The 26,884-nt window shown below is 39.6% G+C and overlaps 1 protein-coding gene across 1 annotated transcript in view; it reads right to left on the bottom strand.

The window, feature by feature from the left end:
* The window catches only part of ITPRID1 (ITPR interacting domain containing 1), a 99,389-nt gene that overhangs the window by 3,740 nt on the left and 68,765 nt on the right, over positions 1 to 26,884 (bottom strand). Inside the window, 2 exon segments of the mRNA XM_073898587.1 lie at positions 5,180 to 6,481; positions 6,877 to 6,959. Of these exon segments, the coding sequence (XP_073754688.1) occupies positions 5,180 to 6,481; positions 6,877 to 6,959 (1,385 nt within the window).

The raw sequence follows: 26,884 nt of genomic DNA, 5'->3' as shown, positions 1-26,884 counted from the left end.
TTTTACATGGCAAAACTCTCTAATTACTTTTGCTTCAGTGTGAGTACATTCGAACCAGTCAGAGGAGTATTTGAAGTGTTACTGATGTTGGCAGTCATGCTTGAAAGGTGACTACAGTTATGGCTCTTGAAACCAGAAAAGATGTTAGAGACCATGAAGGGTTCTTTTTATAGAGAAGTGTTCTGACACAGAAGGGCAAACTGACTTGTCCAAGGTCAAAAAAGGGCAGATTTCAAGCCTGATTCATTTCTTTTCTTCTCAAGATCTAACTAAGTCACAGCAGTGTGGCTGGACACAGGGACAAGCTATTTGTCCCTTAGGACTGAGCTGGTTGAATGGTCCTAGTAGATTCCTACAGGCTGACCAAGTTCTAGGAATGGTCAAGGCCAGGGGCATGGAGATATGATACTCAAGTAGGCTGAGCATTAGAAACCTTAAATTTTGCGCTTCATCTAGTTATTTTGGGGTAACCCTTTGTGATTGGAAGGCCCGTGGGGCTAGGATGTAGGGATAACTCCTGGCTGTTTGGTACCCGAGAAGGGAGTGAGGTGGAAGATTCTGAAACACTGCCATCTTCTGGTCATTTGGAAGTACTAAAACTACATTTCAGCTCTAGAACAGGTATAGAATTAGTTTTCAGAAAAAAGGAAAACTTAGTCAAGGAAAAAAAAAGAGGCTGTTTTGAACTCTTTCTTCCGATGTAAGTGCTGGGTTATAATCCAGAGTCAATTCAAGGTCTACTCAACTGACTCAAGCGCATTAAAACAAACTTTAATAGTAAGAGCAAGAAACCACCAGAAAACATTGAAACTTCACTTTTGAATGGCTCATCTGACTTGTTAAGCTGTGTATGCTTTCTTTTTATTTAAACCTAAATCATGAACATCATAGAAGAATTTTCTAATATCCAAAAACCTAATTTCAGATGATCTATTTTCTTTTCTAGAAAGTTGTTTTTAATTACTAAATTATTTTGAAGAATTCACATATACAAAAGAATGAATCATATCAACAAACCATGGTGATGCACAAGGCCACAAAAATAGCATTTACCAATTAGTCAAGTGAGTCTCTGCACTGTTACGTACTGCTCTGTCAGGGGAGGAGGTGGGGAAGTTTTTCTGAGTCTTTTACCTAAAATTGCTCTTACTTTCAACACTCGCTCGGAACTTCCATTGAAAGGCAATAGATAGGATCTATCCCTGCCTATAATCTGAACTTGGTCCAAGATTAATTGTCCAGATAAGTTGTTTTATAAATAACTTTTGTAACCCTAGTTAGCATCTAGCATCTCATTTAGGGACATTCTTCTCCAGAATATTTTTCAGGTCTTACAAACCCAGACTCACTCACCATAGATAGCTTTTCTCTCTGTTCCTGAGTTTGTTCTTTGGCTTAAGTAGCCTGCCCGTTTTCACTTACTTTTCTGCAAGTTGTCTGTGTGTCTGCGTGTACACCTGCCCACGAGTATAATAAGGCACATGTAAAAGACTGTTTTCTTTGTATATCTGTGGTCCCTTGACTCTAAATAAGGAGAAATGCATTGTCATCTAATAAAACCTGAGATAATATGCATTTCAGGGTGTATAATGTCAGATCAATTTGATGTGAAAATACCTTTTTTTTTGGTATAATTGTGAATTCTAGGGGAGAGCAGCAGAGGCAATATGACACAAGGTTTTAGAAGACATGAGATGGTGGCATGCACACTCATTTAAACTCCTACTCATTTGAAAGCTATACACAACCCTGAAGATGGCCATTGTGCATAACAGGACACAAATCCCCTATATGTTCTGCAGAAGAGCTGATGTCTCATAGTGTCAAAGCAAGAAAAAGGTCTATTTTCAGTTGTCAGATCTCCCCACACAGCTGGGGCCACCTCGGCCCAAGGTCAGCGAGAAATGAGGAGAGCTCTGCTCTGCATGAAAGGTCACTCACCCCTGGAGCTGACCCAGGCTTAATCTTTGGTCCCTGTTCTAATCAGTGTCCTTCTGCCTCGCTCCCAGAACCAGTCCTTACCCTGTACCTGGCTCTGAGTTTCCCCAGGGCCATCTCTCAGAAGCTGTAGTGCTCTGCCTGCTGCTGGGTTCCCAGGCACTTCATGCCCACTTGCTCCTGCAGTTTCCAGAACGATGCTCCTACAAATTCATGAGGACACTCCCAAAGACCTTATAAACCCTTTATGTCTTATTAAAACCTTTCATATTAATGGTTTTGCTGGGCTGTACTAACTGGTAAGCTACGCTGTCTGGATGCTGTGGTTTTCCTGGCACCTGTCGTCAGGCCTACCCTTTGAATAACTGAGCCACTCCAGACTCTGGTGTCCGTTTTGTCTGCACTGATTTGTCACAGTCACCTCAACCATGCTAAATACACTCATTAGGTCTTTTCCACTTGTGCCATGGAAGGCTGAATTACCCTTTTTCATTTGTGGCTATATAACTGAATAAATGAGAGGCTAATTGAGTACCATATACAGCTATTGCCATAGATACTTGATTATTATATTGATAAATGAAATGATAGTGCTTCCCAAAGACAATTTGATGACAGACATCTAGCTTCTTAGTCTGTGGATACATGTTTGTTATTTCTCTCTTTCTCTCTCTTTTTTAGAGCAAGCGAGAGAGAGAGAGAGCAAGAGCATGAATGGGAATGGGGCGGCGTGGGGTGGGGAGGGGAGGGGCAGATCGAGAGGGAGACAGAGATTCTGTAAGCAGGCTAAGCAGGCTCCACACTCAGAGTGTGGAGCCCCATGTGGGGCTCAGTCTCACGTCCCTGAGATCATGACCTGAGTGGAAATCAAGGGCAGACACTGAACTGACTAAGCTACCCAGGCGCCCCTATTTCTCTTTTTAACCCAATCAGTAAATGATTTCTATTGTTTTTAAGAGTTGCGATGTGAACAGAAACTAGATAGTATCTTATTACGGAATAAATACCTGCAACATTTACATTAAAAGATTGACATTGGGTATATCTAAAGAGACCTTTTCTTCTGGAGTTTTTAGCACAATTTTGATTTTTATTATTTTTAATAAAATTAAATATAAAATGAAATATGGTTTAATTTATATATCCTTGTAGAACTTACCTTAAAAATGTAAATTAGAAAAAAATCTTCTTTCAGGATATTTTGGACCAACAACCTGGTTTACATCATGGAAACTGGAGTACCTAATTGTAGGATTTAATATTTTTTTCCCTCTACAACCTCTTAAAATGTTATCTCCTCCAGCCATCGCTCATAACTAACATTTTCCTGTATTAACTATGTAGCCAAGTATATGTTTATTTCCTTAAAGCAGAGTTTTTCAACCCTGACGTTGTTGTTATTTTGGGCTAGATAATTCTTTGTTGGGTCCGGGGCTGTCCTGCGTGTTGTAGGATGTTTAGCAGTATCCCTGACCTCTACCCACTAATAACAGCAATGCCTACCCCAGATATGGCAACCAAGATGTCTCCAAACACTGCAAAATATTACTAAGGATCAGAGGAAATTATCCCCAATTGAAACCCACCACCTTACAGCATTTAAAATCCCTTAATAAATATCAATGATGATGATGGTGGTGACGACTCCTACTACACTCTAGGATTTGAACCTGGGTCTTTTGATAGTCCGATGGACCTCAGCCTTTGTTCTTCACTCCCATGAAACTTTCGGATAGTATTATATGCAGAATTAATCTCAATGACTTCCTTCACTATTTCAACCCTTTTAACGACCCACTTAAAAATACTCCAAATGCCTCAAATCTTGCAATTTGAAAAATGATGTAGTAAATTACTTCTTTCATTGATTCTCTTTCTATGTTTATATAACATTTATGCAGATTTCTAGATGTTGAAGGACTATGTAGTAACTTGCCTTATCTTTCACATAATCACTTTCTCATGTTGCTATTACACTTCTACAGACTTAGGTATTTTAAAGTTAGACACATCATTGCCTGGAGTGTGTTGTCTGAGAATTTGGTGTCAGCTAGATCTGAATTTGAATCTGAACTAACCACTTATTAGTGGGGGAAGTGGGAAACTTACACTCTCTTGGTTCTAGGTTCCTCATTTGTAAAAGAGGGTATATATATATGAGGGGCTCAGGATTTATGGCATGGGTGAAAATGAAGGTTACTCAACATATGGTAAATAAAGTAATTAGCATAGGCACTCAATAAATATTTGTGGAATTAAAAGAATGGGAAGGTAACCTGTCAGGCATCAAAGAGTAGACACTTAATAAATTACAGGTGCCCTCCACTCTCCTTCGAACAGCAGTAGCCCTGTGTTATCTGTGCCACCTTTCTGTTTTTTCACTTCCAGTACAGGTGGTTTCATGTGTGATGCTCTTAATTTTTTTAATGAATGGTTAACCTTGACAGCCTAGATCATTTCTTACCTTGAGAATCATGGTAAGAGGGGACACTAGAAGGACTCACTAAATGCTTATTGATTTATCAGGGGCTGAACAGATTGGGGGTCATTCAGTTTTCAGTAAACTCAATGTCCACTTTTAAATAAACTCAGCCAACATGGAGCAGGAGTCCCTCTGTGTGACATAGAGCTTCTAGAGAAGCTCTAGATTCAAGAGCTGAACAATAATAAAACAGTGATGAAAATTAATAATAAGAATAAGAGCCACTCAGCATTTTCTAAGGCTTTCTGTAGGCTGGGCACCGTGCTGAGTGTCTGAGCGTGCTGAGTGCTTTACAAGTTTTCTCTCACTCAAACCTAAAACAATCCTGTGTCCAAGGCATGAGAAGTCTCCCTATTTTACAAAGCGGGAACTAGGCTCAGAGAGATGTAATGGTTTGTACAAGATTATTCAGTTAAGTGAATTTAAGACAGAGAATTGTTCAGTTAGACTGAATTGTAGATGAGGTAGAGATGCATTAACGTTTATAACCTTACACATGAATTTATTGTTCTATATCCCCTCTGTCAAATGGAAATTAGTAATGAAATTTGTCTCCTCACTTCAGAAGGTGATTGGACATATCAGATAAGAAGAAACTTGTGAGAATATATCGTAAGCTGTAAGGCACTCTGCAGATATTACTCATGATTTGAGATGGAAAGGTATGCCCTGAGAGCTTGCATTCAGGAGGCCTGAACATTATCCCTGAGGGGTTGTGGCTCCATCTGCCTTCCCCTCTTGGCAGAGATGAATACTTACAGAACACAGCTCCTTCACTGTAGTGTCCTGAAGGACGTTCAAAGTCTTCACGAACTGGGCTTCCAGATGATGATGTGAGCATGGGCAGTGCCTATAGGCTGAGGGCACAGGGCCGGGGCTCTGCCTCTCTGAGTGGCAGTGGGGATGGTGATGACAGCAGACACAGCAGTGGGTGGATACAGAGTGGCAGATGCCCGCTGGGTAGATATGAGGGAAGCCTGTGTCTAGAGAGACGGATTTGGTGAGGTGCTGGGCCTTGGTACTTGGAGCTGAACACCAATGCCAGGGCCTAGGCTCACATATATTGGTCTGAACAGAAACATCACAGCACTGTCTCGATTTTGTCTCCAGTCCTGGTTCTGTTGTGGGAGCAGGGTCACGCACAGTGCATCCTAAAGTTATTCCTTTAGAATCAGTCCCCAAAGCCACAGCATTCTGAGCAGCCGATGCCAGATTGGAGGACATCTGGATTGTCACAGACTTGGAACCAACAGTGTTTGAGTCAGCATTTGGAGGAAACTTTTCCATCTCAGGTTCTGCTCTGTGTGGTATGTGACCCAAAGCACTACATACTGGCTTTATGTGGGGAGTATCTCCAGTGGGTTTATCTAGGTGGGGAATGAGCTTTTCGGATGTTTGGATAAGGTCAACTGTATAGGACATGACATTACTGGGCTTGGGGACATGCTGTGGTGGGCTTTCTCCTGTCAGTGAGGTATTGTTGGTGTCTGGATAGGTTTTGTTGTTTTCTGCTCCTCTTGGGGCCTCAGAGTCTACTCGAAGGAGCTTGTCATGAGCAGGATCAACTCCAGGAGATCTTTGGGACTTGCAGTGGTGGGTTTGCATGTAGGTTTCCCCAGCTCCCTCAAGCTTCTGTAACCCATCCTTCGCTTCTGTGATGTGGGGCACCCAAAACCCCAGAGGACAGTCACATCTGGAGATAACTGTGCCCACCATGGCCTCAGCTTCAGTTTGGGGCATGGGCAGGTGCTGCCTCAGATGGCTGTCTTTCCTTGGATGTTCTCCTCTGGTGGTCTCGGCAAGGGCCATATCTGGGGTCAGTGGCTCTGGTGGCTTCTCCGTATCCTCAAACAGAGACTCTTTCTCCACTGTAGATGTTGAGGCCTTTTCTTCCATGATACTCCAGTCTTGATTTGAGAAGGCTGTGCTCACCATACTCTTGGAATCAGAGTCATCTGACTCCTGCTGGCAGTCCTGGGGTGGTACTAGGCACTGGCTCTGATCCCTTGGCTTTCTACACCCATTCTCAGCAGGAATCTGGCTGCTTGGCAAGGAAGGCATCTGTGTGAGAAACCAGGATAAAGGCAAATGGGTCAGAAGGGTGGGGGAGGCGCTAAGTTTAAGACGTGTATGTGTCTTTTTCTTATCATTACCACTGACTTAGGAGTCAGAAGATAAGGGTTACAAGCTCAGGTTTACTTTAGTTCACTACTTTAACTAAGCCCTTCCGTCTATGAGGCTCAGCTTCCTTGTTTGGCAAAATCCAAAGAAAATAAAAAGGAAAGGAATGCTAAGCTCTCTGGCACCTTGTCTAGTGTGACTCCAATCCCCATCCCTTGGCTGCCTATGGTGCATGTCTTCCAAGGGCTGGCTGCCCTTTCCGAATGTGGTGGTGTGGCGTGCTTTCTACTTATCTTTCCTTTTGCTCCTATTCCAACCCTCCAGTGGCCCTCTACCTGCAAGGGCAGTGGCTCCAGGGGGTCATCCAGGAACCCGCTGCTGTCAGACTGGCAGCTGTTGTCTCTGTTCACTGTGGCACCTGTGGAAAGAAGTCAAGAGGCCTGGAGTCAGGGAAGGGAAATAGGCTGTCAGCAGGACTGAGATCAAACCCTCTCTGTGCCGGACAGGCTGCAGATCCTCAATAAATGCCCACTGCCCGGAGATAGAGATGAACAGGGGAATTCCAAGGATTTATTTTCTCAATTGTCAGAGGGTCCAGGTAAAATTGTGTCACTGGTTTCCTGATACAAGGAGTAAAACACGAAATAAAGGAGAAAGGATGACCATCCCTTAAGATGAAATAGCAAACGATTGTGGATGCATCTTCAATAAGGGGGAGAAAATCCAGAAGGAAATGCATAGCTCTTAAATGCCAAGCTGACAAAACAATAAAAAACAAAATGTATATATCTGTGTGTATATATTTTGCAATGAACTGAATATTATGTCTCCTCCACCCCCCAAAAAAAACCATGCATTGAAATCCTAACCCCCACGGTGATGGTATTATAAGAGCTCTCATTAATGGGATTAGTACCTTATAAAATACCTTATAAAAAAAGACCCCAGAGATGAGAGACCCCTTGCTCCTTCTACCATGCAAGATGACCATCTGTGGACCAGGAAGTGGGTTCTTACCAGACACTGAAACTGCCAGCACCTTAACCTTGAACTTCTAGCCTCCAGAACTGTGAGAAATAAATGTCTATTGTTTATGAGCCACCTGGTCTGTGGTATTCTGTTATAGCAGCCCTAACTGCCCAAGACATATATATATATTTTTTTAACTAAATGTTGGATAAGAACCTTACTAGCTTCATGTGGACTCTATATGACTATAAGTCCATGCTCATGTTTTAGACTGCTTCTCTTGTCATTGCAAAAGGCTGGAAGAGGCAGAGAAAGAACAATGTTAAGTGAGGACAGGTAACGACTCTGTAAATATGAGCATCTGAAAATTCTAAATCTATCTGAACTTTTACCATAGATATTATGTTATATTAGCAGGGGTGGGGGATATGGGTGGCTACTAGAGGATGAAACTGCTGAAGATTAAATTGTAAGATTTTTTTCTCCTACCTAATGAGAAATGCTTTATGCGTTAGAAGAGTAGGTCGCCTGGGAGGAGGGTGGTTGGGGTGTAGCCCTTCTATAAGAAGAAGGAAGAAGAGCCTTATTTATCCTGGGAGAAAATGTTGGATGTGGGTCTGGGGAGTGACCTGAAAGGAAAAAAAACCTGATTGTTGATGGATGTTATTCGTGGCTATTTGGTACCTAAGTGAGAAACAGGGAATTTGCCTTCGCTTGAAGAACTAGCTGCTGCAGAAGAGTTCAAAAGAAAAAGCAAACAAACAGTCCAGGCTCTGCTTAAGTGTTCTGGATCCAACCTTCAAGGGCAGCCCCACTAATAAGGATTAACAGTGCCTCATCTCCTTGTAGGACTCTCTCCCACCAGTCTTAACTGCCCATGTGTCTGAGCAAAGACAGCTGGTGGAGACATGGTTGCAGAGGTTCCAGCCCAAATTCCAACTACCTCACCCTGTGGTGAAAGTAAAGAGAAGGAAGCTCAGCTTTGTAGAATCAAAATTTATAAATTCCATAAATTTATTATTTTAGCTTCAATTAAAATGAAAGTCTAAAAATCAGAGGATGTAAGTTTTTTGGTGGCTCAGTCGGTTAAGCGTCTGCCTTTGGCTCAGGTCATGATCCCAGGGTCCTGGGATCGACCCCACATCGGGCTCCCTGCTCAGCGGAGAGTCCGCTTCTCCCTCTCCCTCGCCCTTTCCCCTGCTTGTGTTCTCTCTCTGTGTCAAATAAAAATCAGAGGATGTAAGTTTTTAATAGCTGAATCCTAGAGACATGGAAGAAATTTGAGAAAACAATTCTTTTGATCTTGTTACCTCTCTTATATAGTTAAGGGTAAAATATGGAAAATATTTACTGGTTATAGACCAAAAGAAGACTTCTGCTTCTGGCAAGCTGAAGTAATAGGAACTAGATTTTCCTCCCACCTGAAACAACTGAAAAACTGGACAAAGTATGTGAAAAATGGTTTCAAGAATATGGGCGTCAGGGGGCGCCTGGGTAGCTCAGTCATTAAGCATCTGCCTTTGGCTCAGGTCATGATCTCAGAGTCCTGGGATCGAGCCCCGCATGGACTCCCTGCTCAGCGGGAAGCGTACTTCTCCCTCTCCCACTCCCCCTTCTTGTGTTCCCTCTCTCGCTGTCTCTCTGTCAAATAAATAAATAAAATCTTAAAAAAAAAAGAATAAGGGCATCAGGTAATTAAAAATGGCTGCCGCTGAGAGGCAGGAAAAAATAATGTGAGCCCTATAATCACCCAGCTTCCTGCCTTGAGATAGTTCACAGGCTGTGATGTAGCAAGGGAAGGGGGACCCAGGCAGAACCTGGCAGACTCCCTGAGTTGAAGAGATAAAATTAAACGTCTGGAATGACTGAGCCAGCTAGAGTTTGCAGGGAAGAGTGGGAGAGAGGAGAGATCTTCACAAAGAAAGAACTCACAGAAACCCTCCTGAGTATTTAGCTGAGGGCTGATCTGCTCATGTGTGTGAGGAAACACCAGAGGCTGGGGAAAGAATCACTGGAAAGGCTTAGAAAACATAGTGCCTAGCATTCCCCAGGCCTGGAACAGTGCATGCTTCCATCAGCCAGACTCCAAAACCTCACAATTCCCAGAGCACTTGTGGGGCAGAGTACTCAGAAGAGTCTTACTTCAGGAGTGAGGAATAATTAGGTCTAGAACAAGCATTTTTCCCACATCACAAATCTTAAAAATGAGACCTGAAAGGGTCAAACTGTTTCCAAGTCACTCAACTGTGTCCCAGACCTAAGCTCAAGTGTATTTATAGAAATAAAGTAATATCTGGCACCCACAAGGTAAAATCTACAATATCTGGCATCTAATAAAAAATACCATGCATGTAAAGAAGCAGAAAAATATGACCCATAAGGTCATATTTTGAAACCAACCTAGAACTGACAGAGATGTTAGAATTAGCAAGCAAAGACTTTAGAACACTTATTATGACTACAGTCCATACATTTAAGAAGCTAGAAGAAAGATTAACTATGTCATAAGGGGAGACTGCTAGATATTAAAAAATACCCATTTGCAATTCTAGAGATGAAGACTCGATGTCTCAGGTAAAATTTATACTGGATGGGATCAACAGCATTTTAGAAATTGCAGAAGAAAAAATAGTGAAGTTGAAGACATAGCAGTGGAAACTATTCCAAATAAAAGACAGAGATTAAAGAAAAAAATTTTTTAAAAATCAAAAGAACATCCTCAGTGAACTGTGAGACAAGCCAAGTAGTGAACACATAAGTCACTGGAATATCCCAAAGAGGAGGAGAAACATTGGAAGAAATGTTTCAAAGAAAAGTTTGTTTCAAGATGTTCAACAAACCCTAAACACAAGAAATATGAAGAAAACTATACCAAGGCACATCAGAATGAAATTGTCCAACACCAATGATAAAGAGAAACGTCTTAAAATCAGCCAGAGACAAAAAGACACGTTATACACAAGGGAAACAAAGACAAGGAAAGCAGTGAGTTTCTCACTGGAAATGATCCAAGCAAAAAGACAGTGGAGTGACATCTTTAAAGTACCGAAAGAAAAAAAAAAAGTGTGGGTAAGTTTTTAAAAAAAATATTTATTTATTTACTTAGAGAGAGAGTGCACAAGGGTAGGGGCAAAGAGAGAGGGAGAGAAAGAATCTCCAGCAGGCTCCCCTGCTGAGTGCAGAGCCTGATGCAGGGCTTGATCCCAAGACCCCGAGATCATAACCTGAGCTGAAATTAAGAGTTGGACCCTTAACTGGCTGAGCCACCCAGGCGCCCTGAATGTAGGTACATTTTTAAAGATTTTTTTTAATTCTCTAAATCTTTTAAAATAACAATAGACAATTTAAACAAAAAATAATAACACTGTAGTATGAGGTTTATAACAAAGACTTAGAAGAGTAAAACCAAAAACCAATACCCCCAAAAAACATCTGTTATAAAATTGAGTAGTTTGTGTGGTAGGAACTCCCTGTGAGGTTTTCCTTTAACTGTGACGTACAATCTTTATAGAGACTTTAGCCTGTTTAGAAGAATATTTGTTTACTTGTTGTCAAAGGAAATAGTGTATACATATTGTATATTTATTATAGGAAATTTACTTGTGTGATATTTACACAATATGGTATAATATTTAAGACTCCACTGCTCTTGTTATAATGAGCTCAACCAATATTAAAACTCTTTGGCTCCTTTTAGAGTTAGAAAAAAAATCACCTATTTTTCTACTTTTAACAACTATGGGTATGAAATCAGTGATGATTATGGCAGAAACCGTTCAAATGCTCAATGCAGGATATAAAGTATTTTTCTGGTACTATACAAAGGGCCCTGGCCACTTTGTTTGGAGCCCCTCCACTGAATAGCCCTACAGAGTGGGGTGAGGGACCCAAGAATTTTCCACACAAGCCTCCCATCCCAGTTTATGAGCTTCAGGACCCATGGCAGCTTTTCTACTTAGCCCCCAGAGCCCTTTTGCAGTAGATAGACCACAGGAGAGGAGGGAACAAGATGGGACTGACTGTACCCTTCACTCTCCATCCCCATACCATGTAAATGTTAGGGGTCCCAGAGATACTCAACAGCAGGGTTGAAACTTGCTGAAGGATGGACAAAACAGCTTTGGAATCCCTTCTTGTATCTATATGTTTTGGTGCAAGATTTGCACAGTAAGCTGTGAAGGACTCCCGGTACATCATTATCCTTTAAACTTTCTAGATGATCCCTAAGCAATTACTATTCTTGAGTATAATCTTCATATAAAATGGTTGCTATTCTCTTCTTACAACCCCAAGATGGAATTATACATTCGAGCACCAGAACGAAACTCTGGGTCAGAGTTCATTCCTCCATATGCTGGTTGGTCCATACCAATCTGGTCCAAATGAAATTAAACAACCACCAAAGTAAAGGGTCCCTAAAAGATAGAAAGTGATTTCCTTTAAGAAGGGCATGTGTAAATTATAACTGTTACCATCAGTTAATTGCACTAGTGTAAAGCACAACAAACCAAAACAAATAACAAAAATAACCTCCTAAACTCATTTAAGTGAATTTGTGAAACAACCAGATTTTGAGAGCCTTTCTTTGATGGTGAGGTCAAATGGTGGGATTGGGCATAGTTCTCTCAGGACTAGAGGCTTGTTTATCTTGTATTTTAGAAGTCAAATACATGCATCTGAATCATTTGGAGAGTTACCAAGCAAAGTGTGGGCCAATTTACAGATGGTTTAGTTTCTAAAGAGAACTAAAAATCTTTCCCTGCCTATAGACCCACCTTTTCAGCAACTAGATGATAAACATCTCGAAATTGGGTTTGCAAATTCTAAATATTCTCTTAAGGTTGTAGCAATTTAAAGATACAAAGGATGAGACACTTCCTCGCCCAGAATGGTTACAATAGATGATTAAACAAACAGACAAATGCAAATGTGCTTTGCTGTGCCCACGTCCTCACACCTAATATGTAACATGGAGCGCGTGACTTAAGGGAAGACAGTATGGCGAGTAATGGAAATAGTGCCGGCACCCACCAGCCAACCCAGCCCAGTTCCTGAAACTCTCTAGGCCAAGATTGGAAGAATTTTAGAAGCCTTATCAATGGGATTTTCCACAGGCTCTTAACATGCCCAAGAATCTACAGTTCTTCCTTACTTCACTAGATTAGGTCCTTGACTTCCCGGGAACCTTACGTCTACCTACCAGTCCTTTTCTCCTAGCTAGATCTAATTATTCAAACCCTCCACTACTGGAGGGATCCTGCTCCAAACCACCACCAACCCCTTTATGGGTTTGTCATGTCCCTTGAGACCACTGGCTCCCTTACTCTGCCAATCCCATAGTTCCTGGGGGGCCAGCTTCTCTACAATGCTACTGAGATCCAAGTAGGACCCTTAACTGAGTCATTTAGAAAATCTGGAATCATATCTCCTGGATTCAGACTCTGACTCTCCTGTTTACTAGCGGTGTGATTTTGGGCATGCTGAGTGTTGTCTCATGGGGTAAAGAATAAATGCGGTAATGATGGGTTACTTGAGAGGTTGCAATGAGGATACTATCTAATAATAGATACTGGATATATAAAGACTTTATGCACCTGTAAAAGATGTTCTAATTACATATATAAATTTTTGTTGCAGAACATCCTCTTAATATTATCAATTAGAAATCAATCACGATTCATATCATTATTAAATATCATTAATGTGTACCATTATTAATATTAATATTTGTTAGAAATTACGTTTTTCAGCACAGGCCTGTCTTCACAGAGTCAGATTTTGCCCTCCCAGTTAGGTGGACCCTGCCTGGGCAGGACGGCTTCACTGTCTAGAAGTTTGAAACAGTCCCGCCTGCGAGGAGACAGATGCCTCAGGCACTTTGCCCGAATAATCAGCAGGTGGCAGCATTACACCAACCACAGAACCGAGGAGCCGGGGCCCTGCCTGGAGTCCCTGGAATGGCTAAAAGTCGCCAGAAAAGTCTACCCCAAGGGCTGCTTTGCTGAGCTGAGTTGATAATAAAGACTTTTGAATCCTAAGTAGAGAGTTTTACTCTTAGTGTAGTCTGAGTTCCTAGAGGCTCAGGAAAAAGAAAGTCTATGGAACTGAAACATAAATGAGGGAGGGAGGAAAAGAAAAGGAGTCTTTGGGGGAGTTCTGTGGACCAAAGGAAATAGTTCAGCCTTAGCCTGGGGCTCACCGTCTACACTGATCTATTCTACTGCACTGATTTCTTTGCCATGGTCCCCTATCTTCTGTCCCCCAGTGGCAGAAAATTCTGTGACAGTTCTGGTGAAGTTGAGTCACAGGAACAAATTATCTGGGAACTGGACTGGACATGATGCAAACCGAAACAGGGCAGGTGGCACATGCTTGCGCAGCAGCTAGGATGCAAGACAACAGGGACAGTGTGGATTGTCTGGACTCCAGAGGGTCTGTTCCCCCGAAGCATTTTAAAAATTAATTTTAAATGTTTGGTACAACAAACAAAAGTTATCTGTGGACCACAGTCTGTCCTCCAGATCAGAAGATAGGACGGTGCCACCTATCATCCAAGGCAGGAATCCCTTCCAGAACATTCCTTACAGATGGCCATCTAGCTAGTGCTTACACATGTGTGGTTAACAGGGACCTACTTCTGTCTGGTTGGAGCATATCATACCTTTTACAAAATGCTTCTTTATATTGAGCTGAATCTACATTTGCGTTTTCCATTCATTGGTCATAGTTTGATGCAGGGAGTAATACACAACATGCTTAACCCCTTTTCCTCAAGACAGTGCTCTTGTACTCTCCAGGCCTTTCCTCCTAAGCTTAAATCTCCCCAGAGCCTCTAAATCAGCCCTCACAGGGCAGTTTTCAAGGTATTGTGTCTTGGACTTTTCAGTCAAGCACTTACCCAGTAATGTTTGCTCTAAAATCCAGCACTCAGAACTAGATTCAGTAGTTGTGATAGGGTCTGACCAACACGGAGCAGAGGACTGCCCTTTGCCTACTTTTGAATATTTCACTTATACTCACAGCCCAAGATGAGTCTAGTCAGAAGTTGAGCTCTCGGTGTTGGGTTGTATACTGAGCTCTTTTGTTCTCTTGTGAAATTTGATCTAGTTAACTTGGGACTACATTTCTATCCTGTCAAGATGATTTTGATCTTCATTCTGAGATCTGTTTGTGTCATCTGTGGCCTCGCAAGCCCTTCTTGCTGTGGGCCAAGCCCTGCTAATATTCTGAAGAGAATAGGCCATGTCACAGAGCCTGGCGCCGCCCTGCTGCCAACCTCTATTTTATCCTTTTACACATTTCATAAATGTTACTGGGCCCCTGTGGGGTCCTACACTGTTCTAGAAATTCCAGCACAGTATCAACAAAGATACCGACTCTCACAGAGCTTATATTTATCTTGACTCTGATCCTAGAACTGAAAAATGGCTGAGAACATTCAAGACTGTGGCAAATATTCCTGAAGCAATTTAATTCTTCCTTCTATGCCAAGCCTACTTGGGTGGAGGAGTTCCTATCCTACAAAGAATTCTACATAAGGTTTTTATTATTTCCACAAGTGCCTTGTTGACATTTTTGTTTTAATCTCGTTCTTATTACCTGGGAATTCTTCCTTTCTTCCTCCCCCCCCCACTTTTTTCTCTCTTTTTCTTTTCTCTGTCTTTCTTTCCCTTTCCTTTTTCCTTCTTTTCTCTCTCCCTCTGTTTGTTTATTGCTCCAGGCTTAGCAGTCTGTCCTCTGTTCTTCAGTGAGAATTATCTTCCTTCATCGTTACAAAAGAGAAGAAGAAGAAGAAGAAAAGAAGCTGCTTCTGTAAGCTGCTTCCTTTGGCTTGATACCATTAGCTGTTTTTTAGGATCATGTAGTACGTGGTGGTGAAGAAAATTTGGAAAATGAAAAAATGTCAATAAGAAAATAAAAATCACTTATCGTCTAAGAATGCAGGAAAATTACTATATTATGTCTCTAGGTCTTTCAATCCAGCCCAGTTTCTTTGTACATATGTATGTGTGTATTTTGTAAAATAAAAATCATAACACACACAATTATAATTTGCTTCTTTTGCATATATATGTGAGTTTTTATCAGAAGTTCTTTATAATGTGTGTGTATGCACATGTGTGTGTTTACAAGCACGTGCATTTCTGTTTCAGACTGGTGGTGTCATGAGTGGGATGCTGTGTAGAACATAACTGGATGGATTTCTGTCTTTGTTTCTGTGCCCTCAAGCAGCATGGAGAGCTGATGTAGTATTATTTCCTTAAATTTGTCAAAGAGCTCAGCATTAAAACTGCTGACCGTGGTACATTTTAAAAGATGAAATTCTTTGACAACTTTTAATTTTGACAATACTTACTAATATTTCAGGATTCCTACTTCTTGGATTAATGGTATTTCTTACTTTTTCTTATCTATTTTCTAATGTCATCAGTCAAATAATTTGTTTATTTTCATTCTAGAGTCTCTAAAAAGAGAAAAAGACTATGTCTATGCCTCTTAAGGTAGCTTTGGCCTTATTTCATAAATTTTTATATGGTCCCCCCTTTTGAAAAAATGTAATGCTGGCATTCCTGTTTCCTTTTCTTTTTGCATTGGCATACTTTTTTGATATATTTCTGCCCATTCATTTTTCATTTAGCTTTTCTGTGATTCCTTATTTTAAATGTGGCTAACATTTTAAAAAAAATTTATTTTATTTTATGTTTTTTAAGTAGGCTCCACACCCAGTGTGGAGGCCAATGTGGGGCTTGAACTCACCACTCTGAGATCAAGACCTGAACTGAGATTAAGAGTTGGACACTCAACCGACTGAGCCACCCAGGCTCCCCATAAAATGTGGATAACATTTTTAAATGAACTTTGAGTCTTTTCCTTTGTTAGATGCATTTACTCCATCTACAACTATTTTCATAAGATATGCATTAGCTCTTATTGCTTGTAATTTTATGTTTTTTATTTTTAGAGCTGGGATTGACATAGCTAATATGTGCACACTTGATGCAAATCTGAAAATAAGCATCACTAATAGTCCATAATAGTCTTTTCTGCTGAGCTGGAATCCAGCCTCAGAATATTTATCAGTTCGACATTGCCAATGGCTCATATAAATCTATGAAAATTGGGACACAAGTTATTATCTGTATTTGCTATCTTACTGTTGTATTAATAAACTCCAAACTTCACATTTAAGTAGACCTGATTTTGAACTGCACCATAAACAGCTATCTCAGAAACTTAAATGAGGATTAAAGGGGATGATATAAAACATTTAGCATGGTTCCTTATTATCTGAATATTCAGAATGTGGCTATTTGGCCTCGATATTGGTAGTATTATTAATGTAATTAATTTTTCCTGTTTATTCTATTGTGGACTATATTTTCAATGATTGCTTTTTCCCCTCTGGTAATTCACAAGACATGTAGAGTGTTTTTAAATTTAATTGGTGATAACTTAAAAAATCCAAACATTTCAAACTGCAATTATTAACATCAAGAATTAAGCAGTTGACTCCCCAGTTAATCAGTATTTGCTGACAATTTTATTTTCTTCTACATTCAGCTTTCTCTGATATGATCTAGGAGTTTAGATCTAGGATATTATTTTTTCATGTTTCTTCTCTTTTAAGAATTTTCATGGTTATTTGCATTATGCCTATATAATTTATAATTCCTTGGGTTTTGCTCTTCCGAAATGATGCTTCACTAAAAATATGACAACTCAAAAGAGTATAGAATTCTTGAACTACAAAATTTCCACTTCAAAATGTGCCCCCACTATTTTCTGGCATCTAATAAGAGGATGTTTATTGAGAAGTAAGTGAGCATGAAAACCCCTCTCTATTGATCCCACGGTCTGACCATGGCATTTTTAAATGCATAATTCACACTGCTTCCTCTGGCATCTTTTCAATACCATTTTCTTAAAAATCGTCATATCAACAAATTACCTTAACAATTGTTGAAAAGGACACTTTAGAGTAATATATTCACAGGGAGTGACTTGTGATGTTTCTCTCTGCTCCCTCCTCCCCCACAAGCTATGTTTCTACCCACAGGAGAAAAGAAGCCAGTGTGCCTGCAGCTAAGAAGCATAGAGTAATTAGGGGTCATGCAGAATTTTGGAATGAAACAAGTTAGAATTCCAGTTCTATTATATATTTCTAAAACAGAACATCTCTACGAATCTATAAAGATTGTATTATTTCAATATACATATCTTCTTTGTCTAAAAAGATCCTTATTTATTAGATGTTCCTGAGTCATAAAAGAAAGGGCACAGATCTAGGTTTTAAGAGCAAACCTGCATTCACTGTCCTGGAAGAATGTAATGACACATTTAAATTTAGATCCAGTGCTTATCCTATATTTGAAAAGAGAAAATTAGAAGTCTCCAGGGTGAAATGAACAATGTCCCCATCACCATTGTCCCCATCACCATTTGAGACGTGTGGATTGCAAATTTTGTAATACCAATTTCTTTGGAGCTTTTAATTTCTGTACTGATTTGACTACCACTGGTCTGGAGACAACCAGTCCCAATGTTGTCTTTTTTTGTTTTTGTTTTTTCTCCTTGTGAAGCAGTCTGGGAGCAAACATTATCGCTGCTCGAGTTAACCAGTTGATATGCAGGTGATTATGTCAAATTCTCAGACAGTAGGAGGAAGTAGTCCTTTTACATGGTAGCTTACTTCATCAAAAGTAATAATCCAGGATTAAAAAAGGGAAAAGAAAATTTTGGATTCACCAAGCTGGAGAAGTAAGATTTTCTTCAGGAATCCAGCTTATGATTTACATCTAGCTGCAGTCTAGGGGATAGATGTAGGACTCATGGCTGCATCAGGGACAAAGGGGGACTCTCAGGGAAGCCAGCTGTTTGCTGGTTGCTCTCCATTGGCCCTTCCTTGCCTCCACTGCCTTGCTCCAGCCATTCTCTGTCCCATCTGTGCTCCAAGTTTGCACTTGTGTTCAGTCCCTGGTAGGTGACAGTAGAAGTAGGAGGTAGAAGGGCAGGAGAAATAACATGGTGTATTTATTCACCCACCTCCTTCATGGGTGTTTTTTGAAAATCGCTGCATTCCTTCACAGTAAGTGTCTTGATGAGGTGTTCTCTTCTCAGCCTTCCACTTTTACTTGGCTCCAGTAGCATGATTCTTTCCCTCTGTCTTTTCAGACATGGCCTTCTACTCTTGCTAGCCTTGGGGTGCTTCTCCATCTCTTCTTGGTCCCTTGAATCTAGCCCACCCCAGTAAATAGTTCCTTTTCAAACTCTTTTCAGTCAAACCCTTTGAATATACTTTCTCTTTCCTGCCTGAGTGATAGACTCAATACAATCAATCAGACAACTAAAAATGCCTTGCCATGATTAATTTTGACATAGTATTGTATTCTTTCCTTTTAATTCTGATTAATCTACTTTTTAACAAAAACAAGGTTTGGGCTTTGAGGGACCTCAACTCACTCAAGTTTGGAGAAAAGATGGACAGAGAATTGGGCAGCATCTCCCATATCTGTCATATTTACCCACTCTCTTCTCTTTGTCCTGTTTATGCTAATGATTCTCTAAAGAATATCTTCCATGTCAGCTTTTTCTTTTCTTTTCTGTTTTGCAATACTAATGTTCTTTTTTATTGCTCCCAAGTCATTTTAAATTCTGGTAAAATTATTTTATATATATTGTCATTCATTTAATAACAACCGTTTACTGAATGGCTGCTCTATGCCAAGCACAGGATGGACAGTGAGGAGAACTGAAAGATGCAGTCCAGCCTTTGACGAGCTTGTCTAGTGGAAGAGCCACAGATTAAGGATAGAGTAGATGCTGAACAAAAATACTAAGACTGCCTTTTTATTTAATTCGATAACAATGAAAATATCCCAGGACATCTTTCCCAACATATGTTTTTTAGAAACACACAATTCACAAGGTATGCCTCCTAAGCAATAAAAATCATCTTAAAACTGATGATTAGCTATCTTCTAGAAGAAGCTTGCTCTATTTATTCATTCATTCCACAAATGTTTATCTATTGAGTGCATACTGTGTATTAGACAACGTGCTAGATTTAGGCCTAGATACATGCCTCTCCTGAAGTTCACAGTCTAATATTCTGAGAATGAACTTTGAGGATGTCAGTGGCCCTTACCAAGAATAAGTTGCCTTATAACAAGAGTTTTGGGGCACATTTAAAACTAAATCCTTTTATCTGGGGCCCCAACAGCCCTGACTTCTCCAGTAGAGCATGGTTTCACTGACATGGGAAAACTGTTTGGATTCAAAAGCTAAAAGCTATTCAGAAGAGAAATCCTAAGTAACCACTCCAGGAGGGAACTCAAATAAAGCTGTTGTATCCATCTTTGTGTTATTCATGATAGCAAGGGGAAGCATGATAACAAAGGAAAAAGACAATCACAGATCTGTAAATAGTAAAATACAAACAAAAAATATATTAGGAAAACTTATTTCTACCTAGTAGCACCAGTTTAGTGAGGGCAACTTAAAATGTTATTAGTGGCAGTTCTCAGAATATAAGGTTATCACCCAAACTTAAAATATAATTGTGGTCATAAGGTGGCCTATTTCAAATTGACATTTCAAAAGGAGTCATACAGTTGGTCTCATTTCAAACAAGCGATTTTTATATCTTTGGTTGCACAAAATATACTCCATTGCTTTATGTGATGCTATGATTCTTTTTCCTGGACTCTGCTCATACGAAAGGAAAACCAGAAGATGCATGCACAGTAACAGATTTGGAGGCTGAATTCTTTTTTTTTCCCTTGGTAGAACATGTTTTTGCCAAGATTACAACCCACTTGAACTTCTGTCTGTTCTTTGATTTTAGAATCAACTTGGGCTCCTTTTAACACTGGAAAAATCACAGATTGAGCCATAGATAAAAAAGTCTTAGCAAAGTTCTCTGAAGGTTTTTATCATCACTAAATATCTGTAAATAAAGAAACTTCTTTTAACATTTAGTGTAGCTGAATCTGAATTATAGTGTTTTAATTTAAGGTGAGATCATTTTATTTTGATTAAGCATTTATAACATAAATTTATAAAGGAAAATATTTTTAAAAAGACATCCTCAGAAAAGCTTACTCTGATTTTTTAAATATTTAAAGAACATGCTTTATTTAAAAACCTATTTGGTTGTCAACATACATATTTTTGAGTGTTTGCTCTGTGCCAGGCACTAAGGTAAATTCTGGGGATTGAAGAGAAGTCAGACACTATTCTTTGACATCAAAATGCTATGGTATAGTGGATTTACCTGCTTAACCTTTGCTTTGCACATATAGTTTAAACAAAGAATAAATTAGGACCATGTTACGCAGAGAATTTGTTAATCATAAAATAGTCAGAATTGAAGATTTAAAACTGAGAGTCTTGGGTCTGGATTTGGCACTAATTATCACTGGCACTTGGAGCAAATCACTAACCTCAAGGGCCTTTCTTTTCTTCTACATGAAAGTACGAGGGTTGGCCTAGAGATGTAGTCATTAAGCCTTTTATTTTATAATCACAAAATTTTGATTGCCTGGAAATAAGCATGACCCCAATCCTGCACCTAAATATCTAACATGAGTATGCATATTGGTTCAACATGGTTCCCCGAAGCCTATGGAGATAGAGAAAGAATACTTTGCATATATTTACGAACAGAGAAAAGGAGAGGAGACTACATCTATTTTTAAAAACTAATAAAATATTATGGCTAATATATATAAGATTAAAGATAACATGAGTATATTTTAGAAATTGGAAGAAGAGAAAGGTAAACACAGAGACAGGGAGCAGTGGGAGGAGGGATTTCTCTCTCTAGTGTATTATATATAAGGCAATGGACAGTTAGGTCATCCAGAGTGAATTCTGAAATGCTTTCTGTCACCCAGTCCCTCATGAGACATGTACTAAGCCATCTTATCCATTCTGGCTTCTAATAGAATGTAATCTGCATCAGCAAAGCACATTGTATAATAAAGTTATTTACAGCATGGGATCTGGGCAGAGCATGCCATTTGGAGTCAGAGAATTCTGGGCTTTGTCCTGATGCCAACACTTGCCAGCTGGGTGAACTTGAGCAAGTTCCTTAACTTTTACGAGTACTGATTTCCTTGTTCACAAATTAGAAATAATTGTAGGTAAGTCTTGATCCTCAACTATAATTATGGTGTTCTACATTATAACCCAATTAAGGAAGGCAAGTTTCTGAAAATCTGCTTCTGGCCTTTTTTTGGCTCCCTTTGGCTTTCTTGGCTCAAAACCTTTGTTAACATCATCTCTACCTTCTCTAAGGAGAAGAGCCTCCTGGAGGCATTTTGTCTTGGAAGTGAGCTATGGATCAGCAAAGAAACATTTGTACCTTCCCTTTCTTGACCAAAAGTTTTGTGAAACATGGGTACCCAGAGGTGGAAACACCCCAATGCCTCCAGCAGGGTTGTTTTCTCAGAAGAAAAGGACGTGAGAGGGAACCCCCAAAGAATAATGTAAACTTCCCTCATTGCATTCTCCCATGAGCAGCCCCAATTATTTGTTATGGGCTATTGGTCATATTGTGGGGGAAGAGGGGCAAATTAGTTGGTGACTGGAAAGATATACACAAAGCAGAAAAGGTCTCGAGTTTGGAGAACTGGCTACTCTTTTGATCTGGGTAGGGACATCACCTCCCTTGCTCCTGTAACACTAAGGCATGCAAGAGGGCATGACAATTCCTAAAAGTTTGTGAGCAACATGGCTTCTGCCTTCTCCAGGATTCCTTAGGATGACGGGGGGCTACAACAACCAGGGAATGTTTGAAGAGCATGTACAATTTCTTCAAACACAATAAATATAAGCACACTTCTGAAATTCTTTTCCCACCATTTCCCTTGCTAAAATAGAAAAGGGACTATATTTTCTTCTCCTGCAGTGATTTGTAGTGTTAGAAGTAAATTTAAGCACATTTCTTCTGAAGTCAAAATTTTTTTTTCCCTGAAATCCAATTATTTTATCTCCATTCTCTCAACCAAGTTAACTGAACTTATTTTAGATAAAGAAATGTCCCTACTGCAAAAACGGGAGGGGGACACAACTATAAATCAGAAAATCACACGAGTATGGTGATTCTTTTTTCCTTAGAAAAGTAGACATTGGTGGTACCTGGGTGGCTCAGTGGGTTAAGTGTCTGCCTTCAGCTCAGGTCATGATTCCAGGGTCTTGGGATTGAGTACCGCATCGGGCTCCCAGCTCAGCGGTGAGCCTGCTTCTCCCTCTGCCTTTGCCCCTCCCCCTGCTTGTGCTCTCTCTCTCTCTCTCTCTCTGTCAAATGAATAAATAAAATCTTTAAAAACAAGAAGGAAAGAAAATGAGACGTTGAATTATTTGGAAGGTAAGGAACTTGCCTAAAGAACAACTATTGATGGAGGAGACCAACTGGAATGCATTTTCTCTGAAATAATTTTGTGTGAGCTCTTAATTTCTACTCACAATGAAGTTTTCTTCACGAAAAGCAAGATGGTTTTGATTCTGTGCTGACAATGCATTTTCTTTTAATTAAATTGTTGGGGATAGTTTGTCGCTATTTCAATGCCCCTCTTGCTTAACTTAGAAATCCTTATGACTGCACAGAGGTAGGGTACTTTTGGGCAACTAACTGTAAGGCTGATTTTATCATAGGTTCTCAATGAATACTGTGGATTGAGAAACTCCTTTACATGACTCACTTCTCGGCAAAGGTCTATCGCTTTTTAATCAGTGGCGTTATCCCCATCCTAATGAGAGCAGTGCTGCACATCTGCTGAGGGTATAGGACTAATCATAAGATTTTCTCTTCTCTAGGCTTTTCTTCCGGCAAGATGCCAAATGCTTTACTTATCGAACAAGTTGATAGACAAATTGTGCTGGGACAGGCACCCCCACCACTGAAGCGCCCCCACCGCTGATGCCTACCCATCTCTGGGACAGCTCCCTGCAGCTGTTTCCCACCTCACCGTGGTGCCCAGGAGCAATCGGTTTAAAAGGGAAGAAGAATGCCACTCAGAGCATAAGCAACAGGGGGCTGGAGAAAGAGAAGATATAATTATCTAGATTGGAACATGACCACGCCAACGACACCCTATATGCAAACCACCAAGATTAAAATCATTCCACTTATCAGTGGAGTGCTCAGGTTTGGAAAGGCAAAAAGAAGGCAGGGGAGGTTTGGGAGTCTGACAATTATTTGAAAGACAAGCTAATGTGTTTATGCAGCCAGCATATGCATTTGAGAAACCTTCCTGATCTTGTGTTTTTTGTCTCATTCCCTTGTGCATAATCCTCATGCTGTTTCTTGCTTTGGGCACAGAGGAAATCAGAAAAAAAGCCATTGAAAACTACTCTTCCGGTTATCTGGGGAATCTACTGTGTGATTTAAGGTACTAGCTATTTTGGAAGTTAAAATAGCACATAGTGCCTGTGGACTCAATGAGATGATGAAAAAATTAGATCTTTGTTGCTGTGCGGAAGGGTATTACCTCCTTTTCGTCATGGTCCCACTCTTCAGTCCCCTATGTTTGGTTTTTTTGTTGTTGTCGTTGTCTTGTTTTTTTGTTTTTTTTTCTGGGAATACTTCTTAATAAAACACTTTAACACAAACCTTTCCCCAAGGTCAGTTTCTAAGACAAATGGTAACGATTCATAACTGAGCTCTAGAACTTGCATGTTAAAAAATCTAATTTACTGAAAGCAAAAAGCCCAGATATGTAAATATTCATCACTGGGCCCTGAAGGGCTAACCATAAATATAATAAATAAAGAAAAATAAATTAGCAATGATTTACATTTTAAAAAAAAATCAAGAAAAGTCACAATCGAAAACCATGATCGAAGATAATGCTATTACTATACTGAAAACAAACCACAATTCCTGAAATTTGCAAGAATTCCAACAATTTACACATTTGTATGTATAATAGGGATCTTGTAATGCTGTCAAAGCAGGCCTCTTAACAAAAAACTGAGTTAGAATTCCCGGTACACTCTAACATACTACTTGTATTAGTCTTTACTTTGAACTTAATATGTTACTAGTAATAGTCTTGATCTTACCTGAAGATTAGAGGATAAGCAATGACACATGCTTTACTCATCAGCATCAGAGAAAGGATTTCCATTTTTTAAATCAGTTAATGTTTCATTGTCCTTAAAAGAGTAAGGACAATACATTGATAATCACTGATCATGTCTTTATATCTTCGTCCATAGAAATGACAGAAGAGGGTTTGCAAATGATCTGTGGGATGAATCCATAGTGATAACAATAGTACCAATAGCTACCATTTACTGCTTGCTGTTATTGCTTGTGATATTCTGTACATGTTGTCTCTCATTCTTACAATGGCCAAGTGAGGTAAATTTTATCATGCCCATCAATGAAAATAGAAGCTTTGAGGTTTGTGGGCCTCAGATAACTTACCATAGGTCACACAAATCATACATGTGACCTGACCTTTTTCCAATAAAACACACATATCAAATCTTTGGTGTTTTCTCCAGTCAGTCCCGTATCCACACCCAAAGAAGAAATGAGAAGATATTGGCAGTATGTGTTTGATGAACCTGTATGACTTTATTTTTTCCTAAGGGTTAAGTCTGGACGATGGTAACTTCTACAGTTTTCCTAATCAATATATATGTCCTAGAAGCTATCTTATTCTCCTCTCAAAAATTAATATAAAACTAACCTGAACTAAGTTACATTTTCAAGCCTACAGCTTATAGCTAAAAGGAAATATCCACTTAGCCCCTTGGCTAATGGTGATGGAAACGATTAGCAGTGGACCCTCAGTGAGGCCCAGTGTCCATCCCTGCCATTCTAGTTTGGGGAACAAGAAAGGACAGTTCAGGATTCCTCGTGATCTGAAAGCATAAACGTAGCTGCTAAGTCATGAGTTTTCTCTATATTTCTTCAAAATATAAGCAATGACGGCTCTGAAGTCAGATGACAACGGTGTCGGATGCGCTCTCTTCAGAAAACCTTCCTTAATTATACAATAAAATAGAGCTCCCTGGGCCAGGACACTTTATACTACATTACCCCATTTTATTTTTTTATAACCTTTAAAAATATCTGAAATTATCTTGTTAGTTAATTAATTCCATAAATATTTATTGAACATCAATTATGCACCAGGATCTGCATATGTTCTAAGGATCTGGGCATACAGTGTTGAACCACAGAGAGAAATTTACTGTATTCATGAGGCGTATATACCAATTAATTATATGTCATCTTTTCTTTTTGTAGAGGCTTTGTCGGTATTATTTACAGCTCTGGACACATAATGGGTGCTTAATAAATATTTGCTAAATGATTAGAAAAAGTATAAAGCTGCAGACCTGCACGCAGAATTATTTTTCATATAAGCCACCGAGCTCAAGTTAAGTCTCATAGTCCTTTCTACACTCTCCTCCCCTCCAAAAGCAAAGGTACCTAGTTCCAGCATTCCCTTGTAAAGTATCATTTATTGGACACATCCCTGGACTCACCTCCCCAGCCCTCTTATCTTAGATGCTTGAGAAGATCTTGGAGGTTATGTAAGTACTTTAAGCATTGGATGGTTTGTACTAAACAGTGATCAAACACTCCATCCTACCTGGGATCAAGGACACTGGATGGTGTAGTGAAGAGGTCTCTAAACTTTAATATAGGTGACCTGGATTCAACTCCTAATGTTGGTGCATACTAACCAGTTGTTCTGTGGCAAGTCACTTAACTCCTCTGAGCCAAAGTCCAGCAACTAAAAAAGGTAATAAGCCTGACTGCTTGAACTATTGCACAGATGATTTGGGGAACAAACATATGAGCTAGAAAATATCGAAGCTCTTATTAATGACAAGAAGGACACAAATGTAACTTAATATCTTTATGCTGTACAAAGAGCAAGAGGAGTTCAAAATGATACTTGCAATTTAAATAAAAAAATGATACCTGCATTTCTGAGGAGCCACTTTTCAAGTTCAGGAATGTCCAGAGTGTTATTAGGTATACAACATAAATATAAACATAACTACTGGATCTGGCTTCAGACTGAAACAAAACAGACTGCTGATCATATGGGAATTTAAAAGAAAGATGGCCTTAACTAAGAATATCTTTCCTTCTGGTGTGTCTTTCTACCTGATATTCTACAAGTAGAAAATTTAAAATCCATTGTTACTGAATAATAACACAAATGTAGGGTCTGGGCTAAAATGTTAGAATGAACACATAATTTTTTCTTGCAAATATCCTACGAAAGCTCCAGTAAAGAAATGTGTTTTATTACAAAGACATAAAGAGAGAGAAGTACTTCTAGACCTTCAAACCCTATTACTCCATAAAAGCAACATGAACACTGGCAAGAATTGTCAAAA

This window comes from Callorhinus ursinus, unplaced genomic scaffold (genome assembly GCF_003265705.2).
Source record: "Callorhinus ursinus isolate GAN/ISIS: 27379988/994484 unplaced genomic scaffold, GSC_fseal_2.0 scaffold12, whole genome shotgun sequence".
Lineage (NCBI taxonomy): Eukaryota > Metazoa > Chordata > Mammalia > Carnivora > Otariidae > Callorhinus > Callorhinus ursinus.
This window is presented reverse-complemented; position numbering and strand designations above follow the sequence as displayed.